General features: G+C 44.3%; 1 protein-coding gene across 4 annotated transcripts in view; it reads right to left on the bottom strand.

Annotated features, from left to right (window-relative positions):
* Positions 1-10,246, bottom strand: part of DPY19L4 (dpy-19 like 4) — a 69,724-nt gene extending 59,478 nt beyond the window's left edge. For 2 of the 4 annotated variants that reach the window (XR_012644379.1, XM_074986924.1), the window contains exons 1-3: positions 9,865-10,215; positions 2,856-2,963; positions 871-995 (exon numbers count right to left, since the gene is read on the bottom strand). Coding sequence is in view for 3 of the 4 variants with exons in the window: in XM_074986924.1 (XP_074843025.1) it covers positions 871-995; positions 2,856-2,963; positions 9,865-10,174 (543 nt within the window). In the remaining variant the exon portion in view is untranslated. Of the gene's footprint in view, positions 1-870; positions 996-2,855; positions 2,964-9,864 lie in introns of all 4 variants that reach the window. The other 2 variants (XM_074986925.1, XM_074986926.1) reach the window with 2 other exon arrangements.
* Positions 10,247-12,497: the final 2,251 nt, after the last annotated feature.

Raw genomic sequence — 12,497 nt, forward strand, 5'->3', positions numbered from 1 at the left:
TAGAATATCTTTGGCCAGTATAAAGCAGGTAAAACTCTTCATATGACCGTGCTTTGGCTGTAAAGAGTGTTTTCTCCACAAGACAAGTAGTATAAAACCTAGTCACTGTGTTGATGTTTTCAAATCAAGAACACCAGATGGAAATCAGCTTGCCATGTTTAAATGATCACATACTAAAATGTATACACAAGGTATAATAGCTCTTTTCTTTGAAAATATTAACTGTTAATGAATCCAAAATGCCTGTAAAAGAAGAATTATTTCCATTTTAGCTATGGAAAAGTAGGAACACACGGAGTTATATGATTGAGATAAAGGGACAGTTGGAGTAAACTCTGGAATTAGAATCCAAGATGTTTCTAATGTCCAGCAACAGCTTAGACAGGTTCCTTCTCAAAGGGGTTACAACGTAAAGGATGAATTTTAAATGAGCAAGAGGATACAGCATCCCTCTGAACAGGATGAGGGAAGGGCGACCACACATTACATCCACTATTATGCAGTTATTTAGTTTAGGCATATGTAAATATGTGTGGCCCCGTTTTAGAATTTTTTTATAGTAATTACAAATATTATGCAGGCACTACTGTTGAAGTCAGATTTCAGGAGTGATATGAATAAGCAGAGTGTAGAAACTTCTCCAAGAGATTTTATAAGGATGTTCAAACCATAAAGAGCAGGACAGAAAATGGCATAAAGGCATATGTTAAAGGAGCAGGGGGAAATAAAACTGGCATAATTGACAGAAAGACTACAAAGGAGACACCTAGTCCCAGATGTAAGCAAAGGGTACATGAACCTGACATCCTGATTAAAGGCAAGAATTAAACATACAACACAACATTATTTGAGAACATTATTCTACTTTACCTGCCTACTGGAAAACCAAAATTTCCGTTCATGGTACGTTGAGAGGTACACAGCATACATCATCCCACTAGTGACAGCTGCAACACAGCCAAAGAAAAGCTTTGCAAAACGTTGAAATAAGACATCTGTAAAAGAGTATTAACAAGCTCAGTACTCCCAAGAAATTTAGGACTTTTGTTAATGTGCCAATTTTTTTTTTTTTTAACAGTTCACTATGACTACATATACTTACAATTCAGAAAGTTAAGGCCCTTAAAATTAACCTAATATTTCATCGCAAACACATGAAGAAATCATATAGTAGAGCTCCATTCCCTGAAATGGGGATTTTATTACTCAGTCCTCACTAAAGTTGAATGGGGATTTTATCGATAAACACCAATACATCATGCTGAAAAATTATGTCATGATTTTTGAAGCAATCTAAGTGAAAGAAAAACATCCTAGAGAAAACCAGACCAAATGTTGAATTTTACTACACACAAAGCTATAGATGTATATAGGCATCTGAATGTAACAACTAATTAGCTGTAAAAATCACCATCAATAGTTTAACTACAGTAAACTCTTTCATATCTGGCAGCCCTGGGACAGGGAGGTTGCCAGATATTTCAATATACTGGATAATAAAGAGATATAATTAGCAATACATAACACTAAAGAAAAACAAGATAATATATTAAGAAACAAAAATGTATGCAGAATACTTTATTTACCAACCACAGTAGTACCATATGCTGTAAATTTATACTGTATTTGTTGTGTTTATTTGTATTTACTTTCACTATACTGTACTTACAGAAAACATAACTAAAATTTACTTATGGTTTAAATGCTGGTTATTTGAGAGTTCTGGATACGAGTTTATTGTCTTACCATTTCCCCTTTTTCCCCCTTCACGAGTGATAGGGCAGAAACACGTTCGAATATATGTTATTTAATTAATTTAGCAATCAACTCTAGTTCCCTCTATTTTGTATTCATTTAGTACAAAATGCTCAAGGGTCTGTACCAAACTTACTGAACTTCCCATACATAAATTTCAACAGATTTTAGTACTTCCATTTCTTTAAAAAAAAAAAAAAACAAACAAAACCTACAGTAAACTCTTTCATATCCAGTGACCACAGGAGCAGGAGGTTGCCAGACATTCAAATATGCCATTTAATGGAGAGTTGATTATGGGATCCCTGGCAGGAGAGGGGGGGGATCCCTGGCAGGAGGGCAGGGGACCCCACTAGCCTCATGGCTTGGAGCTGGCTGAAATGCAGAGCCCCACCTGCAGCTCCAGCCCTGGGGAGCTGGCTGGGTGCAGGGAACTCTCACAGCCCCAGAGCTGGGAGAACTCTGCCAGCAGCCACAGGGCTGGGACAACTCTGGCAGCCCTGGGTGTGGGGCTTCGCTGGCAGGCCCTGGCGGGGGAAATGCTGTCCACTCCAGAGCTGGAAGGAAGCTACCTGCTCTGGGGTTGGGGAGCTGGTAGAAACTGGGACAGAAAGCTTCATGTTCGTGCTGGATAGCTGAGAGCTCCAGCTGAATGAATACCAGATGAAAGAATTTACTGTAGAACTATTTTGGTTCCTCTATTCCTGCTGCAGAACTATCAACTCAACCATCTTAATTTATAAGATATTACAAAATTCCAGAGTCATTGTGGGATGTAAATGTGTAAATACACAAACAAAATTCATTAACTGAATGGAACGTTTTGTTTTTAAACAGGCAAAACAGTGCAACTTTAAGCAGAAATGTTCCATAAGAAATACAATTTGCACATTGCAAACAACTGAAATGAGCAAGCACTCTCATCTGACTTCATAAAAAAGAAGTTTTACCATAAGTAGATTCTAGAACATGTGCATATTTTTAATCACCCAAAAACTCATCCAAAATAATTATTCTACAATTACTGTACTAGATACATAACTCCACATAGTTTTAGAAGAATAAAAAATGAGAAGTTAACATAAAATGCTGCAGCTTACATTTTGGTGATTTTCCCAGGTTTGAGTTTTCTCTCTCTCTCTCAGCTGGAGCCACTTGGTCAGTTTCTGCAGAACTTTGTTTCTTTCTTTGTCGCAAATCTGCTGCCCCTTAAGACATTCCCAGAAGTTATTGCAATCTATAATATCATTTCTAAGAAACCCATGCAACAGCATATACAGCAATATACAATGTTATTGTTATTGATGCAATCTCACACAGAACATATTCAACAAAAAGCGCTATTAAACAAAACTATGTTGCAATCAAATATATAAATATATTGATTCCATCATGTGATCCTTTTGAGAAGTCATTAAAGTCTGCTTTGGGAATTATGACGTCATTAGAACCCTCACTGAAAGTTTGCTATTTTATTTCATAGTTACTTTGGCATACATTTGTCTATATTAATACATACAGACATGTTTCTGTTCTCACACTGTTTTTACACTGGGTGTAATTTGACATCTGATTTATATTAGGGTAATTTAGATAGCACCAGGCCCACTTTTTTTTTTTTTTTAAAAAGAGTTTCCTGTTACTACAATAGGTTGAACTTCTCTAATCCGGCACCCTTGGAACCTGACTGGTGCCTGAAGAGAGAATTTGCCAGACCTGGGGATGCCAATATTGTCTGGCAGCATGACCAACACTTCCACTGCATATTGGGCTCTTAGAAGACATTCAGAGGTAAATTACAGCTAAACTAACAGCACAGAACACCAAGAGCCAGGATTGGTGGTTTGAAACAAACTTTATGGGACCACAGGAACCTTGGTCACACCCATGATAAATAAATAGACACCCAGCTAACTAAAATCATGACGAATTACAGATGTTGCTGGCTCAGACAATGCCAGATTAGAGAGGTTCAACACGTACTTTTATATAGTTAAGATTCTGAATCATAAAGCTAACTTCCAAATCTATTCAGATTAAATCCATATGTTAGTTTAACCAATAATTCATACAGTAAAAAAGCCAGTTGTTTAATGAAGGTGCATAGTAAGTTTGTTTCTGCTCTCATTATTTTCTGTATAACCCCTAGGCTGTGTCTACACTTGCATTCCTCTTTTGAAAGATTTATAGATCCTGTGCTTCATTTCCATAATTTCTTTTCGGAAGAGATTCTTTCAAAAGAAAAAAAAACCAGTGTAGATGGGGCTCTTCAGAAAATAAACCCCCTCTTCAAAAGAGCTCTTCTTCCTGAAACAAAATAGGAAGAAGGGGTCTTTCAAAGATGGGGTTTACTTTCAAAAGAGCCCCATCTACACTGCTTTTTTCCTTTCAAAAGAATCTCTTCCGAAAAGAGATTATGTAAATGAAGCACAAGATATGTGTCTCATATGCATTTTCAATTTCTCTCATTTGCATTCCTCTTTCAAAAGAGGAATGCAAGTGTAGACACAGCCATAATGTTTTCAAAAAATACAATAACCCCAAGCCCCACCCTGTAGAATTTACAATCTAATGGCAAACAGACCACAAGGGAACCTTCAGGTAAATTGAGTCTGACCTCCTGGGAAACAAATAGCAGGAATCAGAGGCCCTGGCACAGTCAGAGAAGTATGAGGTGATTGGAATAATGGAGATTTGGTGCGATGACTCACATAACTGGAGCACTGTCATGGAAGGGTATAAACTATTCCAGTGGGGGAGAAAAGGAGGAGGAGTTGCAATTTATGTGTGAGAGCAATATGATTGCTCAAAGCTCCAGTATATGAAGGGAGAAGAGACAGTTGAGTGTCTCTGAGTTAAGCTTAGAAGTGGAAACAACAGAGGTGATGTTGTGTCTGCTATAAACCACCAGATCAGGTAGATGAGGATTTCTTCAGGCAACTAAGAGAAGCTTCCAAATCACAGGTTCTGGTTATTATGTGAGATTTTAATCACCCAGACATTTGTTGGGAGACCAATACAGCAGCGCACACACAATCCAGTAAGTTTCTGGACAGCATTGCAGATAACTTCCTAGCACAGGTGCTGAGAAAACCAATCAAGGACCGTGCACAAGTTGACCTGCTGCTCACAAACAGGGGAGAAACAGTAGGAAAGATAGAAGTGAGCGGCAACCAGGGCTGCAGCGATCACGACACGGTAGATTTCAGGTTTCTGACTAAAGGAAGGAAGGTGAGCAGTAAAATACAGACCCTTGATTTCAGAAGAGCAGACTTCAACTCCCTGAGAGAAGTGATGGGCAGGATCCCCTGGGAAGCTAACATGAAAGGGAAAGTAGTTCAGGAGAACTGGCAGTATTTTAAAGATGTCTTACAGAAGGCACAGGAACAAACCTTCCCGATGCACCGTAAGAAAAGCAAATATGGTAGGCAGCCAGCTTGGCTTACAAGACAAATCCTTGGCAAGCTTAAACTCAAAAAAGATGTGTATAAGAAGTGGAAACTTGGACAGATGACAAAGGAGGAGTATAAATATATGGCTGGAGAATGCTGGGTGTGGGGGGTGGTAATCAGGAAAGCGAAAGCACAGTTACAACTGCAGCTACCAAGGAATGTGAAGGGCAACAAGAAGGGCTTCTACAGATATGTTAACAATAAGAGGGTTATCAGGGATGTTACTGGATGAAGGAGGTAACCTGGTGACAGATGATGTTGGAAAGGTGAAAGTACTCAAAGCTTTTTTTGCCTCAGCCTTCACAGACAAGGTCAACTCCCAGACTACAACACTAGGCAATGCAGTTGGGGAAGGAGGTGGGCAGCCCTTGGTAGGGAAAGAAGGGGATAAGTGCTATTTAGAAAAGCTAGATGCACACAAATCCCTGTGTATGAATTTAATGCATCCCAGGGTACTGAGGGAATTGGCAGATGTTATTGCAGAGCCTTTGGCTATTATCTTTGAACACTCGTGGAGACTGGGAGAGGTCCCAGATGAGTGGAAAAAGGCAAATCTAGCACCTATCTTTAAAGAAGGAAAGGATAATCCAGTGAATTAAAGATCAGTCAGCCTCACATCACCCCCCATAAAAATCAAAGAGCAGATCCTCAAAGAAGCCATTTTGGAGAACCTGGAAGAGGGGAAAGTGATCAAAAACTAGTCAACATGGATTCACCAAGGGCAAGTTGTGCCTGACCAACTTGATTAGCTTCTATAAGGTAACAGGCTCAGTGGACATGGGGAAGTCAATGGATGTGATATACCTTGACTTCAGCAAAACTTTTGATGCAGTCCCCCACAAATTCTTGCCCATAAGTTAAGGAAGTATGGATTGGATACATGGATAGAAAGCTGGCTAGACAGTCGGGTCCAAAGGGTAGTAATCAATGGTTCAATGGCTGGTTGGTAGTCAGATGCCAGTGGGATGCCCCAAGGGTTGGTTCAAGGGCCAGTATTGTTCATCATCTTTATTAATGACCTGGATGAGGGACTGGATTGCACCCTCAGCAAATTTGCAGATGACACTAAACTAGGGAGTCAGATACACTGGAGGGTAGGGATAGGGTCCACAGTGACCTCGACAAATTGAAGGACTGGGCCAAAAGAAATCTGATGAGGTTCAACAAGGAGAAGTACAGAGTCCTGCACTTGAGATGGAAGAATCCCAAGCATTGTTACAGGCTGGGGACCAACTGGCTAAATAGCAGTGCAGCAGAAAAGGACGCAGGGATTACAGTGGATGCGAGGCTGAATACAAGTCAGCAGTGTACCCTTGTAGCCAAGAAGGCTAACAGCACATTGGGGTGCATTAGGAGAAGCATTTCCAGCAGATCTAGAGAAGTAATTATTCCCCTCTACTTGGCATTGGTGAGGCAACGTCTGGCGTACTATGTCCAGTTCTGCGCCCCCTGCTGTATAGGAAGGATGCGGACACATTGCAGTGGCTTCAGCAGAGGGCAAAGAAAATGATTAGGGGACTGGAGCACATAATCTATGAGAAGAGGCCGAGGGATTTGGGCTTATTTAGTTTGCAGAAGACTGAGGGGTGATTTGATAGCAGCCTTCCACTTCCTGAAAGGGGGTTCTAAAGAGGCTGGAGAGAGACTGTTCTCAGTGGTGACAGATGGCAGAACTAGGAGCAATGGTCTAAAGTTACAGAAGGAGAGGTGCAGGCTGGATATTAGGAAAAACTACTTCACCAGGCGGGTGGTGAAGCAATGGAATGTGTTGCCTAGAGAGGTGGTGGAATCTCCATCCCTAAAGGTTTTTAAGTCCCAGCTCGACATAGTCATGGCTGGGATGATTTAGCTGGGGTTGATCCTGCTTTAGACAGGGGGCTGGACTAGATGACCTCCTGAGTCCCTTCCAGCCCTAGAATTATATGATTCTATGACAACACAGGCCACAGAATTTCAGCCAGTAACCTGGGGGGTTCAACTGGAGCATCTCTTCTAAATACCATTCAATGTAGACACCAATCTTCACATCCTTTGGTAAACCTTTTCTAATATTAATTACCTTCACTGTTAAAAATTTGCACTTATTTACAGTTTGTCTGTCTAGCTTCAACTTCTAGTCATGAGACCTAGAAGTATGGGGAAAAGATATACACCTAGTGTACAAACTAACAGCTCAAGTTGGCGATCAGCCCATTCTGAAACATACTAGGTCCCACCCTGCACCAAAGAGATTAAAAAAGACAGTGATGTTAAAAACTCAGTGCACGAGAACAGACACATGACTTGTGTTCACATAATATGAAAGAGTAAAATGCACATGTTGGGATCGCCAAGTGTTTATATTTTGCATGCATTTGAGAAAGAAATGTTAGATGTCTTACTCTGTAATACTACCTGTTACAAAAGAACTATCACTGGGGTACCTCCAGAGCTATTACCTACATATAAATTGTTGGCAGTAAACGCTTCAGATATGTAGTGTCTCAGGTTAACGCGATTGCCCCCACTGAGAGGAGCAGTTCCTTGCTCCTCTCAGGGGTGGCAGCCTCTCCTCTCAGGGGTAGCAGCCAAGAGTCAGGCTGCTGTCCCTGACAGGAACAGGAAAACCACTCATCGGGGCAACAGCCTGACTTTTGCCACCCGACAGGAGAAGGTGGCTGGTAAGTTTCTGGGCTGGTCAGTGTCCCGGCTTCTGCAAGCCCAGGTGAGCTGGGCTCTCCTCGACTTACGTGAAAATTTGAGTTACGTGTAACTTGAGAGTTTACTGTATTCCAATGATTCCAGATGCTTGTAGTAAACTTTGAATATATCAGTATTCACAGGAAGTCCCAAGAGAAAAAAAAGTAAAACCTCCAGATCTGATAGAAACACAGATTAGTTGTCAAAATTATCTGGACACTGGGTTTATTTTTTGATTGCTTAACACAGGCGTGTCCAACCCACGGCCTGCGGGCCGCATGCGGCCCTGGACAGCTAGTAATGCGGCTCCACAGGATCGTAAACTTTTAACATTATTATGTAATTTATATACATTAACTATATTATATATTTTATATACAGCCCAAGACAATTCCTCTTCACTCAATGTGGCCCAGGCAAGCCAAAAGGTTGGACACCCATGGCTTAACAGGTACCAAAATCAACAAACGAAACATACAAGTTGCAGGACTGGGACAATCAAGCTTTTCTGAGGGAGCTACAATAACTTACAAGGGGCAATATCAACTTAACTCATGCTATGTTATTGACTTGATTTAAAGGATAGTTCCTGAAGCCTGCACAGCCCTTGCAACTCCCTGCTAACTTTGGTGATTTTTACAAGATTTTTCTGGTTCCTTCATTTTTGGAGGTGAGAAGAAGAGTTATACCTACATAAGCAATAAAGGAAAGAATGAGTTCAAGACACAAACTAAACTAGAAAAAAATATTTTTTTTCTTTTCAGTCTTTCAAGTACAGACATAGTTATGTTAAAGTAATGCATTCATTTAAGTGTTAAAATGGCAGCTCTCCTACAAGAACAGTCCCATACTTTGAACATAAAAGGGGCTTTAGGGGCTGCAGCTCAGGGCTGAAAAATGCAGCCTGGGGCCCTGGGAAGTAGCCACTAAGGCCTGTGTGTGCTGCATTCCTGGCCAGCTCTGTCTGGCAGCAAGAAGGGAGGCAGAAGTAGGGAAGTGGCTCTGCACACTGCCATTCCTCCTCCCCACCAGGACTAGAGCCACACCGCTATGAGCTCAGGGAAGCTCTCTGCAGGCTTTTCCCCCCAGTGCTCCTGTGAGTGAGGCACTGCAGCCAGTGGGAGTGGTGCCTGGAAGTGCAGAGTAGCACAGAACCATCTGTTCACCACCACCACCAAATGGGAGCTGTGCCTAGGGCCCCAATCCCCTGGCCCCTTCCTCCAAGAGCCTGCCCCCTAACAGGGCCCCCAGCTCTAACCCCAGCCCCCTCCTGTGTCCTCCCTCCTTCCCAGCCCCCATCCCTCTCCCACATTCCACCCCCTGCCCGCACTCTGCCTCCCGGTCCCACTCCCAGCCCCCGCAGCCTACCACCCACATCCCCACCAGCCTGCCTGGACCCTACCCCGCAGCCCTGCATCCCCCCGCTCCCCGTCAACCCCCTCGTGCACACGGCCTCGTGCTCCAGCCCTGAGCCCAGGGGGGCCCCACAACATCTCGCCCGCAGCCCCCCGCAGGGCTCAGCCGGCGGTTCGGGTCTGCTGTTCCAAAAGCGCCGCCGGCGGCGGCTAGTATAGAGGCGCCCCCTGCACGGAACCGCCTCCCACGCGGGGACTGGAGCACCCTCCGCTTCACCCCGCGCGGGACGGGACACGGCGGAACAGCCGGCGCACCAGACAGCGCCGCCGGGTAAACGCAACAAGTGGCCGGGAGCAGCCAGCTCAGCCGAGGGCGGCGCCGCAGCTACTGGGGTAGCGCGAGAGCGCGGCAGCCCCGGGGTGCTACGCAGCCAACCGCAGCCGCCCCACAGCTCAGGGCAGCCGCCGCCCCGCGGCCTCACTCCCGCCAACTTCGCGGCCGCCCCGAGTCACTAGCATCAACCCCCCGCCCCAGGCCCCGCGGCTCCCCCCGCCCGCAGCCGCGCCCCACCTGGCGCCCGGGGGAGGACGATCCGGGGGGCACACGCCCTGCAGCCGCTCACCTTCCTCCATCGCCGGCCCCCGGCCGAGCCGCGCGGGCTCCCGCCTGCGCCTCCCGCCGCCCTCTCCAGGGCGAGGGCGTCTGGTCCGCGCGCCCCGCGGCCTCCCCTTTCCGGGCTCCCGGGAGCGGAGAGCCTCGAGCAGTACAGGCCGCGCCTCCCTCCCTGCCGCCGCCGCCTCCGCCTCGAGGGGAACCCTAGTCTCAAGGAGCGGGGAGGTGGCCGGAGCGCTCCTGTGGCGGTACCGAGGCAACGCGGGACTTGAAACCTCTTCCGGTCGGACGGGGCGGGACACGCACAACGACGCTCGCATAATTTCCCCTCCCGCGGGAGCAGCTGCGTTTTCCACAAGCGCCTGGGTAGTGTCGTGGGGGTTTTGCAGATCCCAAATCGGGGCTTGTTTCTGTTGCATTCTCGGGGGGGGAGGAGTAGCTCAGTGGCTTGAGCATTGGCCCGCTAAGCCTAGGGTTGGGAGCTCAACCCTGGAGGAGGCTATTTAGGGATTGGGGCAAATGGATGTCAGGGATGGTGCTTAGCACTGCCACAAGGGCAGGGGACTGAACTCAGACAACCTCCCAGTTCCAGGAGATGCAGATCTCCAGTTATAGCTTTTTGTATTAGATGGGGATGTATTTGGGTGGTGGTTTCAGGTTATTCCCTACAACATCCAGACTAGTAATATGCTATAAAAAAAAACAAGTGAAAGATTCTCGGATATTCATGTGACTCCAGGATCTGGGGCTTCAAGAACACCAACTATGTGGCTTATTGAAAATAACGTAAGTGTTGGCAACAGTGTGACTAGAAAACAGTCAATATTGCCTTCCCCTCAGATGGCAATTCTGCAATAAACAATGCTAAAAACTGGGGCTGCGTTGTCACAAGTGTTTGTATTGTCTTCTCTTCAGTTAGTGCACCCCTGACTTCTCATGTCGCAAAGGTACACAGGAAGTGAGAGGCTCTACAAAGCAGCAGAAATGTAGCACTTTAAAGATTACCAATATGACTTATTTGGTGATGAGTAGTAACAGAGAGATAGTCATGGTAGTCTATGTACTATCAAAACAAAAAAGCAGTCCAGTAGCACTTTTAAGACTAACAAAATAATTTATTAGGTGATGAGCTTTCACGGGACAGACCCACTTTTTCAGATCATAGCCATACCTTTTTTGTTTTTATATTTGGTGATGAGCTTTCCTGGGACAAACCCACTTCTTCAGATCACTTTCATTTCCAGTACCTGAAATTGATGCGAAGAAGTGGGTCTGTCCCACAAAAGCTCATCACCAAATAAATCATTTTGTTAGTTTTTAAAGTGCTACATCACCACCAAATACATCATTTTGTTAGTCTTTAAAGTGCTACATTGCTGCTGCTTTATTTTGTTGGAGTACAGACTAACATGGCTACCTCTCTGTTACTATTCTATCATGAAGTTATGGATCAAGCAATCCAGGTCACTTACATGTCCCACACAAGGGCCTTAAGACCATGCTTCTGCTATGCCTACCCTTTGAACAACCAGCATCAAGGCAAAGATTATCAAAGCTCAGTTTAGATGGACTGGTAATGTTACCAGAATGAGTGATGATAGACTCCTGGCAAAAGTCCTTTACAGGGAGTTGAGACTCAGAAAATGCAGGAAGCCTGGTAGATGTAAAAGCTTCAAAGACACCCTTTAGCAGAATCTCAGCTCATGCAGCATAAACATCTACGGCTTCCAAGGACAGACCTGAATCAACAGCATCTATCAATAAAGGTGGTAAGCATGTGGAGAAAAGCAGATGTGAAACACTGATGGGCGGGGGAAAGGGCCTTTTGTTATTGTAAACCTTCAGTAGGAATCTGTGCATTCCCATGTGACACTTGTTCATGACATTTTTCCTCACTATAACCCCACCAGAAAAAGCACAGATGCTGTAAAATTGTTGGGTACATTTTGGCTTGGGTGGCTACGGCACCCTTGTGGTGACCTGTATCCTGTCAAATCAGCAGACTGTCTTCTGTGAGTACTAGAGATGCTGCTAACCAGCCATCCCTGCTGGCTCTGCTGAAGTATCTTAGGTGCCTTCAACAAAGAGCTATCTGTTCCAGGGAGTGTGAAGGTGGGATTATTCCTGGTGATCTCTTTTCTGGGGGACTGGGATCTCAGCTTTCCTCTTTTGCTCTGTCTCCCCACTGCCTCGGGGGGTTTTGTTTTTTGTTTTTTTTTTGGAAACAGCTCTCACCTCAGACATACCAAACATTTCTTTCAAGGTAATTATTCATAAGGGATATCATGTGACAAGTCTACAAAAAGTTTGTAATTTCTCTAGACTATAACCACTGTGAAATGTATTTATGGGTAATATTAAATAACAATGTATTAATAGTGAAGGTGTACTTAGTAGACTTGGAATAGAAATTAATCATCATGAGGTAATGTGCCTCAAGAACATCTCATCCAAGCAAGAGGGAGTTAACACCTTTCCCCAATTAGCTGACAGGGTAATACAAAATTCAGATGATCAATCTTTCTCCCAAAACTATCCAAGGCAAGCCATCAAAGGCATGGTCAAACAATCAAAACCTCTGAGAGGTGAAAAAGAAATATGACAGTGAAGTTGTGCCATGATTTTGAATAGAAACAAAAGACT

The sequence above is a fragment of the Carettochelys insculpta genome, chromosome 2, assembly GCF_033958435.1.
Source record: "Carettochelys insculpta isolate YL-2023 chromosome 2, ASM3395843v1, whole genome shotgun sequence".
NCBI lineage: Eukaryota > Metazoa > Chordata > Testudines > Carettochelyidae > Carettochelys > Carettochelys insculpta.